Raw genomic sequence first — 25,368 nt, forward strand, 5'->3', positions numbered from 1 at the left:
AAACCATGCCATAAACAGATGTGTTGTCATTCAGGCTTTGTTATTCTATTTACAGAGCATAGGTTTTAACTTAAGTCACCGGCTGCATTAGCCCCTAACAAGAGAGACTGCCTGTCCTTTGAAGCTTTGAAGCCAGGCACTGACTTCTCCTCTCTAGCTATGAAAGTCCTAGGTGGCGTATTTTTCCAATGTAAGACTGTTTCATCTACACTGAAAATCTCTTGTTTAGTATAGACGCCTTCATCAATGATCTTAGTTAGATCTCTGGATAACATGCTGTAGCTTCTACATCAGCACTTGCTGCTTCATCTTGCACTTTAATGCAAGTTTATGGAGACAGCTTCTTTCCTTAAACCTCATGAACCATTCTCTGCTAGCTTCAAACTTTTCTTCTGTAGCTTCCTCACCTCTCTTAGTCTTCATAGAATTGAAGAGAGTTAGGGCTTTGTCTTAAGGGAATGTTGTGGCTGGTTTGAGTTTCTATCCAGACCACTAAAACTTTCTTCATATTAGTGATAAGGCTGTTTTGCTTTCTTATCATTTGTGTGCTCACTGGAGTAGCACTTTTAATTTCCTTCAAGAACTTTCCTTTGCATTCAAAACTTACTATTTGGCACAAGAGGCCTAGCTTTCAGTCTATCTCAGCTTTTGACATGCCTAACTAACCTTACTCATTTCTAGCTTTTGATTTTAAGTAAGAGATGTATGACTCTGCCTTTCACTTAGACACTCAGAGACCACTGTAGGGTTATCAACTGGCCTAATCTTAGTATCATTGTGTCTCAGGGAATAGGGAGGCCAGAGGAGAGGAAAGAGACAGAAAAACTGGTTGGTGGAGCAGTCAGAACACACACAACATTAAATTTGCCATCTTACATGGGCATGGTTTGTGGCTCCCCAAAACAATTACAATAGTAACATCAAAGATCACTGATCACCATAACACATAATGATAATGAAAAGTCTGAAATATTGACAAGAATTACCAAAATGTGACACAGAGACACAAAGTAAGCACATGCTGTTGGAAATATGGTGCCAATGACTTGCTCAATGTAGGGTTACTGCAAAATCAGTTTGTTAAAAAAAAAAAAAATGCAGCATCTGTGAAGCGCAATAATGCAAAGTGCGATAAAAGGAGGTATGCCTGAACACTACGCTGTCTTTCTAAATAACTTAACCATTTCCCCTGAAGATGAAGCATGTGGAAATGAAATTATACTGCAGTTTAAGTACTGGTCAAACACCTACCATATGTCCAACATCAAACTGGTAAGTCCCTCTCACCCCACTCCCCAAAAGTGTTCCTTCCCCAATCTTTCCCATCCCAATAATTTCCCCCAGTTACTCAAGCCAGAACCCTATCAGTCATCCTTGATTTCTCAATTTCTCCCACCACCTCCACATCCCTATTCAGTAGAAAATCCAGTAATTTCCAATTTTGAAGCAAAAAATATCTCAAAACTGTCTTACTCTTTCACTTGAACTGTAATAGCCTTACAACTGGTCTTCCTGCATTTTTCTCTATTATTCCAATCCATTGAATAAGCAAGAGTGGGAGTTTTCAAAAGTGCAAATAGATGTGATCATGTCCCTCCCCTGCTCAAAATTCTTTAATAGCTTCTCACAGCAACCAGCATAAAATCCAAAGTCCTTAGCACAGTCTCGAAAAGACCCCCAACCCCACATCTCCACTCTCATCTCAAGTTACCTTTCCCATTATTGACTGAGCTCCTGCCACAATACTGTTTTCTCATTTCCTCAAAATATGTCAAACTCTTCCTGCTTCAGCCCCCATATGGTGCCCCCTCCTCCTGAAACTGTTCCCCATACTTTCCACATAGATTTCTTCCACTCATTTGTCAGGTTTCAGTTTAAATGTCGGCAAATCAAAGAAGTCATTTTTAATCTCTCTTTAAATAAAGTGGACTCCCTCCTCACATTTGGTAACTATTCCAACCCCTTTTCTCCTTCATGTATCACTTGGCACAATTGGGAATCTTTATCCTATTATGCTTGGTCTGTCTTCCTCACTAGAATACAGTCTCCATAATGCCCATTAGTTGTACTCATCATTGTATTTCCTACTTAAAAAAAAGAAGACCTGATACCTTTATGAATTAAGTTTATTCATAAACTAAATCATAGATGAACCTCTGCATGCCTCAGTGTCCTGACCTATGACAACTATTTTTATTCATAAATGTAGGAAGTATAGTAACTATACTAAAAATAAATAATGGCGAGTCACTTCACATTTGTGGGCTTCAGTTTCAAATAAAGCACTAAATTAGATCAGGGCTTTTCAGCCCTACTATTTTAGGCCAGAAAATGCCTGTTGTGGGGGCTGACCTATGTATAACAGGATGTTTAGCAGCATCCCTGGCCTCTACCCATCATATGCCAGTACCACCCCTCTCCCTCAATTATGACAACCAAAAATGTCTCCAAACCTTACCAAATATTCCTTAGGGGCAAAACTGTCCCTGATTGAGAATTGCTGAACAAAAGTAACGCCAAAGTGTTAACATTCAACACACTTAAAAGTAATACCTGGCGTGAACCCGGGAGGCGGAGCTTGCAGTGAGCTGAGATCTGGCCACTGCACTCCAGCTTGGGCGACAGAGTGAGACTCCGTCTCAAAAAAGAAAAAAAAAAAGTAATACCAATCAACTCGACAGACATGAACTATCAAAAGTTCAAATTAAAACTACTGAATCATGAAAAACACCAAAGGAAAATACCACTAACATTTAATTAATTGAAAACCCCAAAATACCTCCAATGTCACAATGACACAGTAATTCTCTCATTAATTACTGAAAAAAATATAATGAGTTTGTAGAGACTCAATGTTCCACATAAAACAAAAATCTAAGAATACTATACATCCAAAGTAACAGATGAAATGAAAAATTAAAATAGAAAATTTAAAACAACTTCAACACTGCTATTTCTAGTTATAAACAGAATTAAAAAAAAAAAAGTTTTGAAGTCTTTGGGATTAAAAACAAACAAACATAGCTTATTGACCTAGTAAGAAATACTTGAAGAGGTGAAATACTGAAAGTTCTACCCCTGAATTCAGAAGTAAGATCAGGCTATCTACTATCACCATGTGTATCAGTATTGCACTAGGAGTCCCAGACAGTGTAATATAGCAAGAAAATAAAAAGAATTTTAACACTGGAAGGAGACAATTAAAATTGTCATTACTGTCTACAATTGTCTATGTAGAAATGCAATCCAAAAGATTCTACTAATACAAACATTTATTAGAATTAGCAAGTAAATGGAAGAAGACTGCTGGATACAAGATTAATATACGAAAACCCTATTAGCTTTCTATGTTTTAGCAATAAGCAAATAAATATGAAATTCAGCAAAATACAAGGCTGGGTACGGTGGCTCAGACCTATAATCCCAGCACTTTGGGAGGCCAAGGTGGGTGGATTACCTGAGGTCAGGAGTTTGAGACTACCCTGGACAACAGGGCAAAACCCCATCTCTACTAAAAATACAAGAATCAGCTAGGCATGGTGGTGCATGCTTATACTCCCAGCTACTGGGAGGCTGAGGCAGGAGAATCACTTGAACTTGGGAGGCAGAGGTTGCAGTGAGCTGATAGCGTGCAATGCACTCCAGCCTGGGCAACAAGGGCGAAACTCTGTTTCAGAAAAACAAAAACAAAAACAAAAATATAATTTACAATAGTATCAAACAATATGAAAGACAAGAATAATTTAACAAAATGTCTAAGACCCACATTCTAAAAACTATAAAACACTGATGAGAACAAATGTAAGAAAAACAAAACAAACAAAAAAAAACACCCTAAATAAATGGAGATACATTTGATTTTCACAGACTGTAAGATATATTATTGTACAGATGTAATTACTGCCCAAATCCATAGATCTAATGAAGTATCAAACTCCCAGCAGGCTTTGTTTGTGAAAGTTAACACGTTGATTTCAAAATCTGTGTGGAAATCCAAAGGAGGTAGAATAGCCATGACAATCTTAAATAATAAAGTTGGAGGATGTACACTATCAGATATTGAGGCTTATTATGAGGCTACAATAATCAAGACAGTATGGAATGGCAAAAGTATAGATAAAGAATCTAGTCATTTGATTTATGGCAAAAGCACAACTGCAATTCAATGGGGGAAGAATGGGTCTTTGCAATACATGTTGCTGGAACAACTGAGTATCCACAGATAAAAATGAATTTCTATTTCACACAATTCACAACAATTAATTCAAAACAGATTCTACACCTAACTGCTAAAAGTAAAACAATAAAGCTTACAGAGGAAAACACAGGAAAATATCTTCATGACCTTGGGGTAGGCAAAGATTTCTTAAACAAAACAGAAGAAAATACTGACAAATTGAACTACATCAAAATTAAGAACCTGATGTTCTCATACTATTAAGAGAGTGAAAAGGCAAATCAAAGACAGGGATATCTGTGGTACATATATCCAACCAAAGTCTTGTAAGATATAACACTTTAAGAATACTGAGGCTGGGCTGGGCGCGGTGGCTCAAGCCTGTAATCCCAGCACGGGCGGATCACGAGGTCAGGAGATCGAGACCATCCTGGCTAACACAGTGAAACCCCGTCTCTACTAAAAAATACAAAAAACTAGCCGGGCGAGGCTGCGGGCGCCTGTAGTCCCAGCTACTCGGGAGGCTGAGGCACGAGAATGGCGTAAACCCGGGAGGCGGAGCTTGCAGTGAGCTGAGATCCGGCCACTGCACTCCAGCGCGGGCGACACAGCCAGACTCCGTCTCAAAAAAAAAAAAAGAATTCTGAGGCTGGGTGCAGTGGTTCTTGCCTGTAATCCCAGCACTCTGGGAGGCCGAGGCGGGTGGCTCTCCTGAGGTCGGGAGTTCGAGACTAGCCTGACCAACATGGAGAAACCCCGTTTCTATTAAAAATACAAAATTAGCCGGGCGTGGCGGTGCATGCCTGTAATCCCAGCTACTCGGGAGGCTGAGGCAGGATAATTGCTTAAACCCACGAGGCAGAGGTTGCAGTGAGCCGAGATTGTGCCATTACACTCCAACCTGGGCAACAAGAGTGAAACTGTCTCAAAAAACAAAACAAAACAAAAAAAGAACTCTGACAAATCAGTAAGAAAAAGACAACCCAATAGGAAAACGTAAAAGATCTGAATGGGTGCATCACAACAAAAGATATCCAAAAGGCTAATAAGCATATGAAAAGGTTTCAACAACATTACTCATCAGAGAAATACAAATTGAAACTGAGGCTGGATGCGATAGCTCACACCTGTAATCCCAGCACTTTGAGGGACTGGGGCGGAATGATCACTTGAGGTCAGGCATTTGAGAACAGCCAGCAACACAGCAAAACCCCACTACAAAGACAAATTAAAAATTAGTCAGGTGTGGTGGCACATACATGTAGTCCTAGCTACTTGGGAGGCTAAGGCAGGAGGACCTCTTGAGTCCAGGAGTTTGAGGCTACAGTGAGCTGTGATAGTGCCACTGCACTCTAGCCTGGGTAACAGAGCGAGACCCTGTCTTTGAAAAACAGTAACAATAACAACAAAAAAAACAAATAGAAACTCAGTAAAGGTACCACCATATACACCAAACAGAATAGCTACTATTAAATAGAGAATATGGAGCATTGGAACTCTCATTTGTAGCTAGCAAGAATGTATGACTTGGTACAATCACTTTGGAAAACTGTCTGGCGATATTTACTAAAACTAAACAATTACCTATCCTACTATCTAGCAATTTCACTTCTAGATATGTACCCAAGAGAACTGAATGCATATGTCCCCCAAAAGACATATACAAGAATGTTCACAGCAGTTTTATTCGTAACAGCCCAAACTGGAAGCAACCCATGTCCATTAACAGCAGAATGAATAAATAAATTGTGGAATATTCATATAATAGATTACTACTATACAAAACAACAACAACAAAGAAGCAAAATAAAAACCAAAGTACTGGTACATGCAAAAACTTGGATAAATCTCAAAAGCAGACCAAAAAATGCTATAATTCTATTATTTCATTCATATGAAGATTAAGAAATGGCAATAATTACAGAAGTCAGAACAGTGGTTATCCGGGGGAAGGAGTAGTACTGACTGGGAAAGGGAGCCACCAAGGATGCTGAAAAATGTTCTAATTTTGATCACCAAATGGGGGTTATATAGGTATACCTATGTGTAAAATTGTATTGAGTTGTATACCTAAAATCTGTATAACTTACTGTGCATGTTTACCTCAATGGAAGAATCAGTAACAGAATATATTTTTATGGTTTGTTCATGTAAACAAATCATATTTAGAGTAGCAGGAGTTGCCTGCTAACTATATCCTCAAACTACAAAATAAGAGCAGTGATTCTGATATTCAGCTGGATTCTGTATTCTATGATTTTCAGATCTGCATATAAACTTCTCCTACATACACTAATGAAATGCTTTAAACATCTCAAGTTCTGAAGTCTTAAACAATTTCTCACCACCAAAGTAATATTTTACAGTCTGCACTTTAATTATGAACACTGCAAAGGAGTCATCCCTTTCAAAAATGGGAAAAGCCCATAGATATATTGCTAATTTGAGCCCTGCTGCTACTCTGTTCTGAGATTCCTCATGCTCAGGGCTCTAAGTACTTAGAAAAGATTCAGGAGTTAGTGTACAAACGCAGTACTGACGCCATTACTGTTTGTTTGTGTTCCTTTCTTTTCTTCCCTTTACTAAGGATTGAATATACTGGAGTAATTAAACTTATAATTTTTCCTTAAGAAGGAGATAGGGGAAAGCAAGCAATCCAACTGTCAACAAAGACCACTTATAGTGGTAAGAAGCTCATCCTGAAAAATTAAAAAAAAAATTCCTGTACATCTCTAAGACTTTTGGAGGACTCTCAAACTCTACAGCAATTACGGGAAGAATGTCATTAACAAAACTTCAAATACATTATTCTTAAAAAGGCTTCATCTATAAATTTAAACATGAAAGTTGTGATGCCATTTCTCTTCAGGTATAATAACATTTTAATAAGCTCCTCTATGAGCTGGAGAACAGTTGCTTAATTTAGGAAAAAAAGGCCTCAAACTTTTCCTAGGCTAAGTAATTCCATGTAGTTTTTCCCCCAAAATTCCTTTGCCTGGCAACTATACTTCTGAAAAAAAAAATCATAAAGAAAGCATAAATACTGCTCAACAAACATGTTCTCAGGAGTTTTTTAAAATGAATTTCAAAAACCTGGAATATCAACAGTAATAGGAACTTGTGGCAAAGCAATTCACTGTGCTTCTTAAAATAGAGTATACTGTAGGAATCAAATAGGTTTTAGAATGTTAGGAATATGACAAAGCATGCACAATACATTAGGTTTTTTAAAAGCATGTTACTACACAGTATATATATACATTCAAATTTTGTATAAACATGTATGTGTATAGAAACAAAGTGTGCTAAAATGTAGACTGTGGTTCTCTTTAGGTGGCAGGGTTATAGGTAATTTTTAATTATTTCTTGAGCATTTAAACTTAATTTATATTGATTTTGTGATTAGATATTTTTTAGTCTTGTTAATACTAAGTTCAGGTTGGATTGTAAGTGACCTGTTTGTTTTCCTCCTAATAGTAATCATCAAGTTCAATTATAATTGGTCCATTACTTAAATGCTCAAATTTTGGGTTTTTTTTTTTTTTTTTTTTGAGATAAGCCGAGATCACACCACTATACTCCAGCCTGGACGACAGAGCAAGACTTGGTCTCAAAAACACAACAAACAAACAAACAAACAAAAAAATAATTCTCAATTCCATTCAGGCATTTAAAAGGTATTTGTAGAAAGGCTGTACTATGTGTTTTTGTGGTGGGCTATCCATTAAAAACACAATTGATGCAGTGTAATGTGAAGGTTGATGTATCTGCCTTGATGTAACATGCCTCTGAAGCTGGCGTGCAATGGGCTTTAAAATACAATGTTTATTGTCATTATCAGCCTAAACAGTAATTTAACTAATCCGTGGTTCATTTGAGATGTCTGTATTTGTCACACACAATCCAAATAGCTGCAGTCATTGGTTGGAAGGCAGTCCCTGTGGAAACATCAATATGCAAAGAAGGGCAAGACCTAAAATCCTTCTGTTAACTCTCTACCCAGCTGTTAAGTGCATTTGTGAAATTAGAGTTGACCTATAAGTGCACTGTAATGTTTTAAAATGTAGTGTTTATAAAAAATCAATATGGTTAGGAAAGTGTACTAATTAGACAGCATCCGAGCAATTACAAAGTCAGTATTATGTCAACATACATTTTTATTACCCTGAGTCTAGTATTCATCTAAGACAGAGACCTCTCAATTTCCTATTAAACATGTCCTTCCCAAATTGCCAGCTTAAATCAATCAATATCTTCTCCTTGAATTCTGTGGTTAAATAAATGAGTGAAAGGTAGTAGGAGTAAATTCAGAAGAAAAATAATAGATTCTGTTTCAAATGAAAACCAATATTGGTACCGTTGTAGAACTTAATTAAGGAGCAGATGGCATAGTCTCTCCCTCCTCAACTAAAAGTCAAAGTAGGATAATTGAAAACGCAGGGGAAGCAAAAGTAATTTTAACACCATATACACTGAAGTACATCTCCAGGTGATCTGACATAACAGTAGATGTCCAGGAAATAATTACAGTAAATAGATACTGACCAACTATAAAAAGTAAGTTTGCTCCCTTTAAACAAGGGCTTGACTATCACAGTGACTAGAGTCACAAATAAAAGTACATTAAGTAGTTGTGGTTTCCATTAACCAAGAATCTAAAATTAATGTGCACACAGGGTAAAAGGTGGCTGTTCTCAAAGTGCTATTTCTGGCCACATAGATTTTACATGAGGACAGCCATTTTCAAGATCAACAGCAAATAATATGCCCAAATGTGTGAAACTGGCTGGTGAGTTTTATAGTTTCCTATAAACATTCTAATTCTGTAGTATATACATGAAGAAATGAATTCTACATAATGTAGAAGTTAGAATGGTTCTTATAGATCTTTGCACTGGTAAGAAAATTTTGGGTGTTTTTTTTTTTTGAGACGGAGTCTCGCTCTATCGCCTGGGCTGGAGTGCAGTGGCCGGATCTCAGCTCACTGCAAGCTCCGCCTGCCGGGTTTACGCCATTCTCCTGCCTCAGCCTCCCGAGTAGCTGGGACTACAGGCACCAGCCACCTTGCCCGGCTAGCTTTTTGTATTTTTTTAGTAGAGACGGGATTTCACCATGTTAGCCAGGATGGTCTCGAACTCCCGACCTTGTGATCCGCCCGTCTCGGCCTCCCAAAGTGCTGGGATTACAGGCTTGAGCCACCGCGCCCGGCTTTTTTTTTTTTTTTTTAATAGCATTCTCGCAGTTCAACACAAAAACTTTGCCAGGCTATTAAAGAAAAATTTTCTAAGCTAGTCCAACATATCTCTATGCAACATTTTGAAGTATATACCTGACATATATTCAAAGGTAAATTATACTGTTTAATGGTTTGACCAGAAATAAAAGGCAAGACATGAAAAATTACAAAATCCAAAGGAAAAGTCACAATCTCATTCTACAGCAGATCTGCAGGTAAATTCTGATCCAATTTATCTTGGGAACTACAAGAACAAGTATGCAGCCTTCCTTCTAGAAGTAGCAGCAAAAAGTTCATTTAAGTGAAATGCACACATTAACTGAAGATTTATAACATCTTATGTACTAGTTCTACTTCTACCCATAGCCACTGATATCTCTCGCTTGGATATCCCATAGGCCAAACCTAAACTCATCACCTCTTAAATCCCAAACCAAGGGTTCTCTATCTTACTTGCTCAGGTTATAAATCTCAATGTATCCTTGACTCACTCTTCTACTTGACTGACTAAACTCAAAAGTAAGACATGTTGATGGTATCTGAATCTGTTTTTCTTCATCTCCACTGCCACTATTCAGTTCACTGTATCATCATCACTCATCAAATAATTTCTTTTAAAGTGTGGTCAAATGTGTCAACTCTTTTCCATAGCCTGGATTCTCACTGGAGGTAAAATCACATTTATTGTTTTTGGTGGATTAGCCTGGATACTGTTTTCCCTTGGAGATTAGCATAGTCAGTGAAGAATCATAGGAGTAATAATAAAAGATAAAACTGCTGCTCAGGAGTGCTGGCACACACTTGTAATCCCAGCACTTTGAGAGGCTGAGGTGGGTAGACCGCTTGAGCCCAGGAGTTGGAGACCACCCTGGGTAACACAGCGAAACCCCATCTCTACTAAAAATAAAAAAACTGAGATGGGAGGAGCACCTAAGTCTGAGCCTGGGGAGACTGAGGCTGTGGGGAGCCGTGATGATGTCACTGCACTCCAGCCTGGGTGACAGAGTGAGACCCTGTCTCAAAAACAAAATAAAAACAAAAAACATATTATACACATGAAAAAGTCAAGATTCTAATACATATTATTTGATGTTGATCTTCAAGATGTCTGTCCTAATGTACAATTTAGGTGGTCATAAAGTAAAACACAGAAACCCATTCATGACAATGACAAAGGAAAGGAAGAAGGGAAGTGTTATGATCAGATGAAAAATAAATAGCTAGGTTTACCGGAATGCTTGATTCAGAATTTGATAATGAAACTGTTCTGGTGCCAATCCTATGACCACAGCATTAGGATCACTTGTTTGTATGCCTGGGAAGGGAAAAAAATAAAAAAAGGATTGTTGAAAATGCAATTAAAAGCAATGCCACATTTAAAACAAGGTAGTTTTAGTCAATCAAGTGCAAACTTTTGCTATAGCTATAATCTAAAATTTAATAGATTATCCTGCCCAGTGTACTTTGGAAGTGTAAGAGAGAGTACACAGAAGGAGAGGGAGAGGGAGAAGGGGGTTGGGAGGGAAAAAGAGAGAAAATCTAACATTTTTCCATATTCCTTGTGCATACTCTTAAGGGTACTCAGTAACCAGAAGATCTGAATTGAAAATTGTAACCTGATGTCCTCAAACAAATGACAATTTCTTACTTCAAAATGCTTTACTGATTACAATCAACAAGAACTGCCATGAGTTCCCTATGAACTATCAGATCAATAGCAACTGATTAGGGACTGAGAATCTAAGAGGCAAGGGAAATTAGACTTTCTAATTGACACAACTGAGGTTAACACATTCATGATTAATATGAAATGCACTGCAGAGTCTACAATTTTCTACATAATGCCTTATCTACTTTTAGTTTCAGAAATATTATTTTAAAATTAAAGTATGTTTTAAGGCCTTGCCATCTTAGAACTTCAGACATGACAGTCAAACAAGTACATTCTCCATTACAACTTTATTTATTTATTTTTGAGACAGAGTTTTCGCTCTTGTTGTCTAGGCTGGAGTGCAATGGTGTCATCTTGGCTCACCACAACCTCTGCCACCCGGGTTCAAGCAATTCTCCTGCCTCAACCTCCTGAGTAGCTGGGATTACAGGCATGTGCCAACCACACTCAGCTAATTTTGTATCTTTAGAAGAGACGGGGTTTCTCCATGTTGGTCAGGCTGGTCTTGAACTCCTGACCTCAGGTGATCTGCCCGCCTCAGCTTCCCAAAGTGCTGGGATTACAGATTTGAGCCATCACGCTCGGCCTCTGATTAAAGGTTCCATGGATTATCCATATGCCAATTCCTATTTGCCTCTCTTATTGGCTGCAGATATCCAGGCTTTCCAACTTTCTCCTTATCAGTAGCCATGAGTATTCTCCAGAAGTTTCTTTGCTAACACAATAAGCTATTCCAGACTCATCCGATACCTGTCCAGATCTGCAATCAGTAATTGCTCCAAAGAACTACAGTGGGGATTGACACAGATACCACAGTCTGAGTACTGGGTTGTCATTACTTTAGGCTTTTCCAGCAGAAGATTACACAATATGTATTATTTAAGCGAAAAAGGAGTTGGTGACTATATTTTCTATTCAAAAGTAGTAATACACAACTTTTATTTAACTTACTTGATTTTTATTATTTGCATCTCTTTTCACTGACACTAAAATCTAATAGTTACTACTTTGCTTTGTCCTATATATACCTTTAATTAAAAAGAAAAAAAAAAGTATTACTAAAAACAATAAGACTCCTGAATGCAGTTTAAGATCTCTTTGTAGTTCTTTTATCCTTAGAATTTACCCCACTATGAATGAACAGGTGAAAATACTGTACTTTAAAGTCATTTGAAGTAACTATTTTCTCTGAGTGGTTATGTCACCAACCTGATACAGAGTTAAGTTCATTTCTATTTGGAGGCTGGTTTTTCACTTGTATAATTGTCTTTTCATTGTATACAATATTCACACAGTTCCAAAGTCAAAATTATGTAATGGGGACTTTTTTAAAAGCCTCCTCTCTTAGTCCATCCTCCTCCTCCCTTGCTTCCCCTTTAGGCAACCATTTTTATTAGTTTTTCATTTATCCTTCTTTGGCTTCCTTTTACAAATATAAGACAAATATATATGTATATCCATTTTCTTTTCATTTTCCTACACAGAAAATGTGTAAAGATTTCTACACCTTACTTTTTTCGTTTAATATATCCTATGCAGAACACTCCTTATCAAGAGATAGACTCTTCATCATTATTTAATTTTCAGCTACAAAGCATTTCATTTTGTGAATATATCACAGTTTATTCAATCAGTCCCTTCTGATGAATATTTGGGTTGTTTCCAATCTTTTGTTATTACAAATAAGGTAGTAATGAATAACCTTGTTCATATGTCATTGTGTATTTCTGTATCTATATTTTAGAGATAGATTCTCACAAGTGCTGCTTCATAAGTAATTTTGCTAGCTACTGCCAAATTCCTCTCCACAGGCTTTATGTCATTTTATATTCCTGTCAGCACTCAGATGCTTTTAATAAATTTATTTTCTGTTAATTGAGCAAAGTTGGTTTCTGTTTCTTGCAAATAATAATTCTGATTGATACATTGGCATATTTCCTATTAGTACTAGTTTTGAGGTCTGCCCAACTCTATAGCCATGCTGAACTTATACTTCATTTTCTATATTGTGCCACTGCACTCCGAGTATCCTCAGAAAAGCAGCAATGTGGCAAAGCTTCATAAAATTATGATATTCTTCCAGAATCTGTTGACTTTTCCAAAGAGAAACACTTTTCTCTTGATTGAAAAATATTTCATATTCAATGTAAAAACTTCACACTATGCAGAATAACATTAAACAAAGAGATCCTGGTATATCTCATTTAATCAAGTTAATATAGTGGCTCCTGCATTGAGGATTAGCTTATAATACTCAAAGTAATTTTGACCTGTGTTTTTTCAAACCATGGGTCATGATCTATTATTAGATTGTAAACTAATTTGGAGGGCTCTAAGCAGCATCATAATCAAACAAAAAAATCAAACCAAAAAGAAAATAGAATACATGTTATACAGCAAGAGTAAGTATTGCTTAACTTACATAAAGACACACATATAGACACATATTAGGTTACTATGTAATGTGTTTCACTTAGTATGGATTACAGTCAAAAAAGGTTTGGGAAATGCCAGTTTAGATCCAAAATATCAGTATTATCAAATGTTTCAATAATAACGGGGATATCAGAATAAACATCTCTAAACATCCAGTTTTAAAAATGATTTGTAAGTACATATAAATATCCAGTCTTTAAACTTTCCAAATTTCCCATACCTTTGAAATCAGATAGTGCCTGATCATCAACTAGCAGCATGGGTCTGATTTGTTTCTGCTCTAGTAAACTTCTGGCTGCAGTCAGAGATGTGAATATTTCATTTTCAGAGATATCAAATTCCAGTTTTCTCAATCTTTCCAACAGGTCTTGCTTGCTCTCTTTGGTCGTATTAGTCACAAACCTAACAATTACAGAAGCACCACGTAACCTGGAGAGGGCAAAATTCAGATGTCAAAAGGCAGCTTTTACATTCTGGCCCTATAGAATCTCCTTATTTGTTAAAACTGTGCCAAATGTTTTTAAGGCCAGCAACATGACAATGTCTAGCCTCTTGCCCCTCCAGAATGGCAGCTTTATAGTTTACATAGCTACTTACAGATGTCAATGTTCACCAGATGTAAAAAGATTTTTCTTTCAATCTACAGTAGAAAGCTCATCTTTAAAGCAGTAAAAGCTCTGTCCAACAAGAGCACACTGATTAACAGACATTCATTCCCCTAAAAAAGGCTAACTCAGACAGAAACCATGTCAAGGAGTCAAGATGAAGTCCAACTGTGCAATAGATTTTTTTTTTTTACTTTAAACAACATGTTGTCCACTGCTTCTCCACCTATAAAATGAATATCATGACTCCTAACTAAATTGATAACTCCCAACTGATGTCTGCCAGATATATAAGTATGTATTTCTTGATTCCCCAAATGAAAGGTAAGCTCCTTGAAAGAAAGTGAGGTTTGTGTCAATCTTTTGCCCTAATACCTGGCACTGTGATATGAGTCACTAGATTTTCTGATTAACACTATCCTATGAACATTTTAAGGTTGGAAAAAACATACCACATACTAAGTATTGCTGATTTTGAAAACTTCTCTAAATTATTTTAGGATAAAGATCCTTAATATATAAGTTCTGTTGCGATGAGTTGATTTTTTTTTCAGGACACCCAGACGCAAACATTCACATTCCGTTTACTTTAACACACTTTTACTGGGTATCTCATTCGTATCCAGACTTCTGTTTAGTACTGTGGTTGGTAGATGAGAAATATAAGACAGTCCTTAACCTTTAAAAGCATTTAGTTGATGGAAATAATTTAAAAATTTCAAGTTCTTTAGCTAAACTTTATTTGAGGAGCTGCACAATCAATGTTACACCTTAGGTAAAACAAGAGAGAGCAGCACTATGCCTGTCTGTGTGTGCTTTATTTTGATTCCAGGATTCATTTGTGATTTTTTCCAACGGTATTTATTCCATATGGTAGAATCTTGAGTTGTCATTCCCACATTTACATCACTCACTTAGAAAATGACATACACATAGAACAAAAAGACTGGATCAAAAGGCCAAACCTAATAAAGGCTTAGAAAACAATGTTTGGAGGAAATTATAATGCATACATCCTCGAGCTAAACCCAAGGCAGTTCCTATATATGGTAAGTTGGTAAAATGCCATCTTAAGGCCATCCATTTAGCTAATGATCTGCCGTGGTAAAATGGCACTTACAAACATATTTGTCAGCTGAACCTGGAGGATAGCTTGCCTTTTAAGAGCTTCCTGTGCGCCTGGTACAACTGCATCTTCAATGTGAAGTGTGCCACTGAGATCTACCAAAACAGCTTTTAATGCACGGCGTGCTGCCATCCTTCATTCCCTAGGAGAGAGCAAATGAAATTAAAAATACAGTTTAGGAAAGAATGGACAATTAAAAACTGCTAAGTCTTCAAAAATATCACTCATATCCAGAAAGATCCTGCTTAGTGTTAAGCCGCTTCCATTTTGGAGAAAACTGGTTTTAAAAATTACAAATCCTAAATTTGATCCATAAAACTTTTACAATACTTAGGTTTTAAAAAAAACACTTGAATGAAAACTATAGGAAGGAAAACGCTTACAGAGATATCATTATCTACTTTCAGGTTTTTAAAAAGAACTCTGGTGAACCATTCATTTATTTTTAAACATGAGAATAATGTACTCTAAAGAACAGGTGGATGAAAGGACTAAATCATTAGCAGAGTCTTCTTCATCTTTGGTTATGTATAATGAAAATATTCTAATTGCCCTTCTTTGCTCCTGTAACCTGAAACAGAATACATGGCTCTCCCTCGTCCACCACTACCACCTCCTTCTTCTGCCATTCCTGGTGCATACATGGTACCTCTTTTGTGAAGCGGCAGCTGAGGAGACTCTGGCAGTCACCACGGCCAACAAAAAGCCCAAGGAAGAAGTCAAAACTGAGAACAGTGATCACATTAATTTGAAGGTGGCAGGGCAGGATGGTTCTGTGGTGCAGTTTAAGATTAAGAGGCATACACCACTTGGTAAACTAATGAAAGACTAATGTGAATGACAGGCATTGTCAATGAGGCAGATGAGATTCCAATTTGATGGGCAATCAATCAATAAAACAGACACACGTGCACATTTGGAAACAGAGGATGAAGATACAATGGATGTGTTGTGTTCCAGTAGCAGACAGGAGGTGTCTAGCGAAAAGGGAACCTGTTTCTTTACTCCAGAATTCTGTTCTTACAGACGAAGATTACATTCTCAATCAAAAAATGGCAATTTGATTCCACCACATCCTGATGACTACAGTAGTTTTCTCTATTCTTTCATTTCCTCCTTCCCCATTCCTTTATGGTACCTAAAGTAACTGGTATATGTGCACAAGCATATTGCATTTTTTAAACTAAATAGCCAGTGGTATGTTCTGACTGACATCATGTGGAGATGGGATGGAGAAAAACACTGATTCTGTGAAAATACCCTTTCTCCATTAGTGGCATGTTCATTCAGCTATCTTTACATTTCAGTAAGTTATTTTGCTCTATTTTAACACCACCACCAAAAACCCCATAAAAATCCCTGCATATCTTGTTCAATTGGAGAATTTTAAGGTTTTTCATTTATCAATGTAAAACCAAAGACAATTTTATAACTTTTCCTGCGTAGCTGTTACATAAAGGGCAATCTGTCTTTAAGTAGGGATAAATTACTCAAAAAAAAAAAAATTCCTAGTTTTCCCTTCAAGGCAAGCGTCTTGGTGTTTACATAAACTTCTTGTTAAGAAAAAGAAAAGAGCTCTTTTCCTCGGAGCGGGCGGCGGCGGCGGCTTCGGCGGCCTGTGCAGCAATGGCCAAGATCAAGGCTCGAGATCTTCGGGGGAAGAAGAAGGAGGAGCTGCTGAAACAGCTGGATGACCTGAAGGTGGAACTGTCCCAGCTGCGCGTCGCCAAAGTGACAGGCGGTGCGGCCTCCAAGCTCTCTAAGATACGAGTCGTCCGCAAATCCATCGCCCGTGTTCTCACAGTCATTAACCAGACTCAGAAAGAAAACCTCAGGAAATTCTACAAGGGCAAGAAGTACAAGCCCCTGGACCTGCGGCCTAAGAAGACACGCGCCATGCGCCGCCGGCTCAACAAGCATGAGGAGAACCTGAAGACCAAAAAGCAGCAGCGGAAGGAGCGGCTGTACCCGCTGCGGAAGTACGCCGTCAAGGCCTGAGTGGCGCGTTGTCAATAAAGTACAGCTAGCTGAGAAAAAAAAAAAAAAAAAAAAAAAGAATAGGGCTGGGCGCGGTGGTTCAGCACTTTTGGGGAGGCTGAGGCAGGCGGATCACTTGACGTCAGGAGTTCAAAACCAGCCTGGTAAAACCACATCTCTGCATCTCTACTAAAAATACAAAAATTAGCTGGGCATGGTGGCAGGTGCCTGCAATGCCAGCTATTAGCAAGGCTGAGGGACAAGAATGAGGCAGGAGAATCACTTGAACCCGGGAGGCGGAGGTTGTAGTAAGCCAAGATCGCACCACTGCACTCCTTGCACTCCAGCCTGGGCGACAGTGGGAGACTCTGTCTCAGAATAAAAAAAAAAAAAGATGCCTTTACAGTGGAAAAACCTGCCAAATAAACTTTAAATCAAATGATCAAATTAACACCAGTCAATGGGACAAACCAACATCATGTGCTTCCTGAGAGAGACAACATCACCTGTGTAGGATTCCTAGTTAGACATTCAACCCAAGTTGAATCACAAGGAAAAAGTCAGGCAATTCAAATTAAAGAAAATTGTATGAAACAACTGACTGGGTGAGGAACTGTATCAATTAAAGGAGTCTGAAAAGACACGGCAACTAAACGCAATGCATAAGAGTAATATAAAGCCAGTGGAGCAAGGATTAACAACTAGTGACTTTCGGTGAAGAATATATGGTTTTTACTGCACTATTACAAACTTTCAACATAAAAACTTTGAGAGAAATACTAGATCTCTTATCAAAGTGGGCAAAAGAATGATGTTTTCATACCTAATAACAGTGTGATATATAAATATACAAAGTGTTTTTGTCCACAATTCCTGGCTCATAAATCCCATATCCTTGGTTGAAGTGAACAGAATCTCTGACCTTCTCCTGCCCGCTTTTCACCTGCCCAAGGCAGAACTCTCATCTGATTGTGGGTCAAAAGACCCTCATTTCAGAGAGGTTCTGTCTCATACCCTGGAGGAAGGAATGCTGCAGAGGGATCAAGAATAATCTAAACAGGCCTTACTGGGTTTAGATCATGCCCTTTACATTCAATCACGTTTTCACACAGTTGCACATACTTCAATCATACCTATCCAATGAAGTCTCCATTGATAGGGCTCCATGGGGGCTTTTGGGGAGCTGATCACATGGACGCTGACAGGAGGGTGAACAAGAATGCCCCCTTGTGCTGTGAGGTTGGCACACCCCAACTCCATGGGGACAGAAGCTCTCACTGGGGACCCTTCCAGACCTTGCCCTATGTATCTCTTCATTTGGCTGTTAATTTGTATCCTTTAATAAATCCTTGGTAATAAACTGATAAATGTAAGTGTTTCCCTAAATTTGGTGAGCTGTGCTAGCAAATTAATCAAACCCAAAGTGGGACGTGTGAAAACCTCAACTTGAAGCCAGTCGGTAAGAAGTTCCACAGGCCAGGACTCATGACTGGTGTCTGAAAATGAAGAAGGCAGTCTTGGAGACTAAGCCCTCAACCTGTGGGATCTGACACTATCTCCAGGTAGACAGCATTGGAACTGAATTGGAGGACTCCCAACTGGTATCTGCAGCAGAACTGATTGCTTGCTTGCTGATGGGGAAAAATCTCCACATATTTTGGGGTCACAGAAGTCTTCTGTATTGACCGTTGTTGTGCTGGTGTGACAGCAGAGGAAAAACAGTTTGAATGTTTTCTTCAAGAATGCTAACAGTTATACAAAATGAAATTCCATGTATCTACCTCATCCCCAACTTAAGAAAAGAACTAATGGCAATATTGCTGAAGCCTCCTGTAAGAACCTGGTCAGTTAAATTTCCTGGAAGTAACTGGTACAATTAATTTGTGATAATAATTTTCTTTCTTTTCTTCATATTTTTTACCAATTGCTTAGTTTTACCATTTTAGAATGTTATAAAAACGAAATCACAATGTACACATTCTTTCACAATTTTCATGATTTGTTTTGCTCAACATTGTATTTCTGAGATTCAGCCATGTTGGTGCCTTTTATATTCTACCAAAAGCAAAACCAAGATCCACCTTTTGGGATTATGACTAGAACTGCATTTAATCTACAGGGCAGTATCAGGACAACTTATTTTTAAAGGAAATAAGATCATCATTATATTGCCATCCTATCCATCAACATACTGTATCTCTCCATTCACATAAGTTTTTTGGTTTTATAAATATCTACATAAATGGCTTGCATATATTTGTAGACACAACTCTATCATTGCTATAGTATTTTAAATTACCTTTTCTAACAGTTTGGTGTTGCTGTATTAAAATACATTTGTTGTTGTTGTTGTTGTCTTATATCCTTTAACCATTCCAAACTTTTTTTTTTTTTTTTTTTTTTGAGACAGGGCCTTGTTCTGTCACCCAGGCTGGAGTGCAGTTGCATGATCACAGCTCACTACAGCCTCGACTGCCCATGCTCAAGCAATCCTCTCACATCAGCCACCCAAGTAGCTGTTACCACAGGCATGCACCACCACGCCTGGCTAATTTATTTTTCCTGTAAAGATGGGGTCTTCCTATGTCTCTTAGGCTGGTCTCCAACTCCTAAGCTCAAATGATCCTCCCACCCTGGCCTTCCAAAGTGCTGGGATTACAGGTGTGAGGCACCACACCTGGCCCCAAACTTTAATTCTAAAATAAGAAAAAAAGAAACAAAATTGTCACTTGTTGGTAATTATTACCTACATAGAAAATTATTGTCTACATAGAGAATTTTCTATGTAGACAATAATTACCAACCACAAGTGATCATTTTTTTCTATTTTTCTTATTTTCCGTTTTATTATTCTAATTAGGAACTCCATAACTGAATAGAAGTAGTGATAGCATTATATTCTTGATTTTTTTAAAGGAATGCTTTTAGCATTCATACATTAAGTAAGCTTGCTGTAGGATTCTGCTGATATTTTAGCCATTTAAGAAAGTTCCCTTCTACTCCCTGTTGCTAAGAATTTTTGTCATAAATGGCTATTGGATTTTACCTACTGCTTTTTCTGTATGCAATGAGATGATCACATTTTTTCCCCTTAAGCTGTCAATGAGGTCAATTATATTAAGTAAATTCTGCACAAATCCAATGCAGTCCTGATATATTATCTTTTTTTACTTACTGCTAGATTCAAATACTAAAAGATTAGAAACAACCTAAATGACCATCAACAGAAGGCTAGTTTAATAAATTATGGTATCTGTCAGGTTTTCCCACATTCAGTATTTTTCCCTTTCACATTTTATTCTTTGGGGCTGAGTCATTAAAGAGGGTAGGGAGGAACTAAACTCTACCTTCTAAAAACAGGAGTATCCTCATATATTATTTCAAATTCTTCAATGAGAAAGACTTGTTCTCTATTGATTTACTCAATCATTTATTTATGTAATCTGTATGGGCTCACAGATATTTATTCTGTTCTTTGTGCCATAAGCTAATACTATGTCATTTATTTTGTCGCTGAAATTGTTTTAGCTTTGGTCATTGAGAGCTCTCTCAGGTTGGCTCCTGTGCCTCCATCCTTTTGTTTTTTGAGCACTTCTTTGCTTTTGGAACTACATGATGCTCCAGACTCACCTTGTCTTTTCCTGTAAGCTGATAACTGATTACATTTTGATATGGTTTGGCTGTGTTCCCACTCAAATCTCATCTTGAATTGCAGCTCCCATAATCCCCACATGTTGTGGGAGGGACCCAGCGGGAGGTAATTGAATCATGTGGGCGGGTTCTCCCGTGCTGTTCTCGTGACAGTAAGTCTCACAAGATCTGATGGTTTAATAAAGTGCAGTTCCCTACACACGCTCTCTTGCCTGCCACCATGTAAGACATGCCTTTGTTACTCCTTTGCCTTATGCCATGATTGTGAGGCCTCCCCAGCAATGTGGAATTTTGAGTCCATTAAACCTCTTTCCTATAGAAATTATGCAGTCTTGGGTATGTCCTTATAGCTGCGTGAGAATGAACTAGTACAGATTTTTAGATGATTGGGAAAGAAAATAATAATATTTTGTGATATATTAAAATAATATGAAATTAAAGTTTTAATTCCATAAATAAATGTTTTTCATTTCATAAAAAAAAAGTTTGTAGAAAAAAATTTTCTTTCCTGTTACCTAGATATCTACCTAACATTCTCAATTTTACTTTTTAGCCTGCAAAGCCTTACTATCTGGCCCTTTACAGAAAAAGTTTATTGACCCTGTGCTAGGGGAGGAGATTCCTACTGGAGAAGAGTGGCAAAAAAAAAACCAAAAAAAACCCCTAAAACCAGCAAGCTAAACACCCTTAATCCCACTTACAGAGACATACACATAACACTATGCCCTATATGGTCACAGAAAGTGAGTACGTATGTTCTCATAAAGAAAAAACTTGCATATGCTTCTATTTAGAAGTGTGAGGGCAAAAGTGGGCTCTGACAAGAAAGAAAAATAATGAGGAAAATACATGTGATTATATAAGAACAGACCATAAATAAGTATTTAAGTAATGAACAAAAAGAACATTACAGCTACATGGGATCTTCAAGATTATCTGCTCTCGAATCACCCCCCATCCCTCTTTCTACACACACTGGTTTTACACCTTGGTTGGGAAAACCAAGGTCCAGATAATGTCTACACAGATACTACCTTCTCTTGAAGATGATGGTGCTCAGATGAAGAAATTACTAACAAAGATTTGTTACTAAATTTGCCTTCTAAATTTTTCTAAAGGTTCAATGCACCTGACAAACTATTCTTGTTTTTTTTTTTTTTTTTTTTTTGAGACGGATTCTCGCTCTGCCGCCCAGGCTGGAGTGCAGTGGCCGGATCTCAGCTCACTGCAAGCTCCGCCTCCCCAGTTTACGCCATTCTCCTGCCTCAGCCTCCCGAGTAGCTGGGACTACAGGCACCCGCCACCTCGCCCAGCTATTTTTTGTGTGTGTGTATTTTTTAGTAGAGACGGGGTTTCACCATGTTAGCCAGGATGGTCTCGATCTCCTGACCTCGTGATCCGCCCGTCTCAGCCTCCCAAAGTGCTGGGATTACAGGCTTGAGCCACCGCGCCCGGCCCAACTATTCTTAAATGAAACAGAATTTACCTCCCTACACAGAATATACCAGACATACCACACAAATATTAAATAGATCTTTGGCACATTATTTATAAAATACCTATTATATTAATGCAAAGAATGTTATTAATAATGTATAAATTAGATATACAAAAGGAATACAAATTTAATGAAAAAATTTGAAAGCACGTGTCCAAGAAGCTATTTTTCCCTTTTAAAAGAAGATTGTTGGCCAGGTACAGTGGCTCGCACCTGTAATCCCAGCACTTTGGGTGGCTGAGGCAGGAGGACTGCTTGAATTCAGGAGTTCGAGACCAGCGTGGGTCACAAAGTGAGACCCCATCTCTATAAAAAATAAACAAAAAGTAGCCAAGCATGGTGGTGTGTGCCTGTAGTCCCAGTTACTGGGATTGCGTAAGCCCAGGAGTGTGGGGCTGCAGTGAGTTATGACTGTGCAGGCAGGGCAACACAGTGAGACTATATCCCTAAAACACACACACACACACATATATATATACAATTTGTATTTTACTAATATTTCCTCATCACAATAAAGGCACAACTACTCATGATGCTTAAGAAATAATGCAGTGTTCTAGTAGAGTTATTTGTCTAGTTAACTGAAGGTAACTAGAAATGATAAATGTTTATTTCAAATAACTATTACTCAAAACATTTTGGGATTTTTCTCTTTAGGAATTACCATCAATGTTAGCATACGAGTCACACATGAAAATCAGCTTCATTAACCAATGGCTCCATTTTATTTTTAACTCCAAGTGGCATTACTAGCCTTGACTACCCATCTCATTCAGCAGGCTTTATTCTGAAACTTTCAAAATTAAATCCATCTTTAAAGCATACAAATTGTAACCAATAAAAATATCCCAAAGAATATGTACTAGCTCTGAAAACAATTCCAAAATAGGAATCCAAAAATATCTTGAGCAATGTAGAAGCTTATCGTTTCCTACCCTGACTACTTTGAAAGAGTAAACACTTATTGATGAATAAACTCTGGTATGCTTATTTTTAAAAATCGCTTGAAACTTGGGCTTCCATAATATAGCAGGCTAAGAATCAAATTAACTCTCCAAATAAAACCTAACAATACTAGATCAAAAACTTATACACGTGTCTGTGCGCGTGTGTGCATGCATGTGTGTGTGTAAGCCACAAGGTGCAAGGAAAAAAGGAATTGTTAGATCTGAATAAAAGAAAGAAACTCAGGAGATGAGCAGAACACTGGCCTGTTTTGGCTCCAAAGGTATCTGTCACACTATGTGACCCTGAGTTATCTTTTTTCCCCATGAGCCTCTTCAGGGAATAAAATATAAACTCAGAGCCCATCTGAAGAGACAGATCCTCTGACCCAAAAACCAAGACCTCACTGTAAGGGTGAGCCAGAAATAAACCTATCCCAGGCACTCCCCCTCCCTACCTTGTCTCAGTTGACTACAAGAAAATCAACTGCTTTGAAATGTGGCCCAAAGGGGTGGGAAGTAGAAAGTGCTGCAGAGAATTTGGAACCATAAACCAGCGCTGGGCCCAATTTGCAGACCAAATTCACATCACCTAAGATAAGCCTCAGAAAAACTTCAAGATTTTAATTAGTGTGACCTTGACTAGCAGGTGCCTGGCTATAGCAAATATAAACCCTCCCTCAAAATACTAGTTTTCAGCCCAAACAGCGAAGAAATCCCATAAATAAAATCAGAGAGCCAAGTATGGTAGCATGGGCCTGTAGTCCTAGCTACTTGGGAGGCTAAGGTGGGAGCACTGCTCGGGCTCAGGAGTTAAAGGCCGCAGTGAACTATGATAGCATTACTGTATTCCAGCTTGGACAATAGAGCAAGACCCTGTCTCAAAAAAAAAAAAAAAAAAATCAAATCAAATTCTAACAATGATGAGCAAGTAACCTAAGGAAACAAGTCATGGTAAGGGAGCACTTACAGAAACAACAGACTGCATAAGCAGCCCTATAAGGGCTTCTTATTCTTTTAATGTAATTATCATAATGCCTACATGTTTAAAAAACAAAAGGTGCCGGGCACGGTGGCTCACACCTGTAATCCCAGCACTTTGGGAGGCCGAAGCGGGCGGATCACGAGGTCAGGAGATCGAGACCATCCTGGCAAACATGGTGAAACGCTTGCAGTGAGCTGAGATCGTGCCACTGCACTCTAGCCTGGGTGACAGAGCGAGACTCCATCTCAAAAAAAAAAAAAAAGGCAAGATAAAAAATATGAGGCGAAAACACACAAAAGACTATCAATGTACAGATTCATTCAGAAGGCCCAATGAATTCTAAGCAAGATAAATGAAAATAAATCCACATCTAAACCCTTGCTATACGCCAATGGCAAAGAGAAGATCTTGAAAGCAGCCAAGGGAAAAGACAAATTACTTTCAAAGGAGCAACAGTTAAGACTCAGATTCAATGCAACTCCAATCAATACCCCAAAAAGTGTCTTGTGGAATTTGATAAGCTGATGCTAAAATGTTTACACCAGTACAAATGGCCAAGTATAGCCAAGACACTTCAGCCAAGACCGAACAAGAAAAAGAAATCAGGCCTTGCTTTACCTAATATCCAGACTTACTTAATGAGGTCCTGTAACTAATTAAAATGGTGTGGTATTAGTACATATGGAGACAAACTCACCAATGGAACAGAAAATACAGAAAAAGATCCCAATATGTGTAGAAACTTCATATATGATAAAATTAGTGTCTCAGATTAGTAAAGAAAAAATAAAATGATCAATAATATGGTGTTGGAACCATGGAATATCCATATGAGAAAAAATGAAATTGGACTCCCACATCACACCATACACAACAATTTGTTTTTCCAAGGAGATTAAACAACCACATGTTTAAGGCAAAACTGTAAAACTTTTAGATAGGAGAGTATCTTCATGACTTGAGGACAAAAAAGGTTTTCTAAAATGAGACATGAAAAGCACAAACCATTGAAGAAAAGACAGATAAATTCAACTGTATTTCAAAAGCACCATAAAGAGAGT

General features: G+C 37.9%; 2 protein-coding genes across 3 annotated transcripts in view; one reads left to right on the forward strand and one right to left on the reverse strand.

Moving 5' to 3' along the window:
• The window catches only part of HDHD2 (haloacid dehalogenase-like hydrolase domain containing 2), a 48,278-nt gene that overhangs the window by 12,658 nt on the left and 10,252 nt on the right, over positions 1–25,368 (reverse strand). For both annotated transcript variants that reach the window (XM_011949355.1, XM_011949356.1), the window contains exons 2-4: positions 15,284–15,394; positions 13,742–13,950; positions 10,644–10,728 (exon numbers count right to left, since the gene is read on the reverse strand). In XM_011949355.1, the coding sequence (XP_011804745.1) occupies positions 10,644–10,728; positions 13,742–13,950; positions 15,284–15,384 (395 nt within the window). In that variant the 5' untranslated portion in view covers positions 15,385–15,394. The remainder of the gene's footprint in view (positions 1–10,643; positions 10,729–13,741; positions 13,951–15,283; positions 15,395–25,368) is intronic.
• On the forward strand, positions 16,833–17,307 carry LOC105517006 (60S ribosomal protein L35). Its single transcript, XM_011949354.1, has one exon. It carries the CDS (start codon positions 16,879–16,881, stop codon positions 17,248–17,250), a length of 372 nt encoding a protein of 123 aa, XP_011804744.1. The 5' UTR covers positions 16,833–16,878; the 3' UTR covers positions 17,251–17,307.

Source organism: Colobus angolensis, unplaced genomic scaffold (genome assembly GCF_000951035.1).
Source record: "Colobus angolensis palliatus isolate OR3802 unplaced genomic scaffold, Cang.pa_1.0 Scaffold299, whole genome shotgun sequence".
Lineage (NCBI taxonomy): Eukaryota > Metazoa > Chordata > Mammalia > Primates > Cercopithecidae > Colobus > Colobus angolensis.

Excerpts from the sequence above, each read along its gene's own strand:
- LOC105517006 (XM_011949354.1), top strand. The coding sequence starts at position 16,879 with ATGGCCAAGATCAAGGCTCGAGATCTTCGGGGGAAGAAGAAGGAGGAG.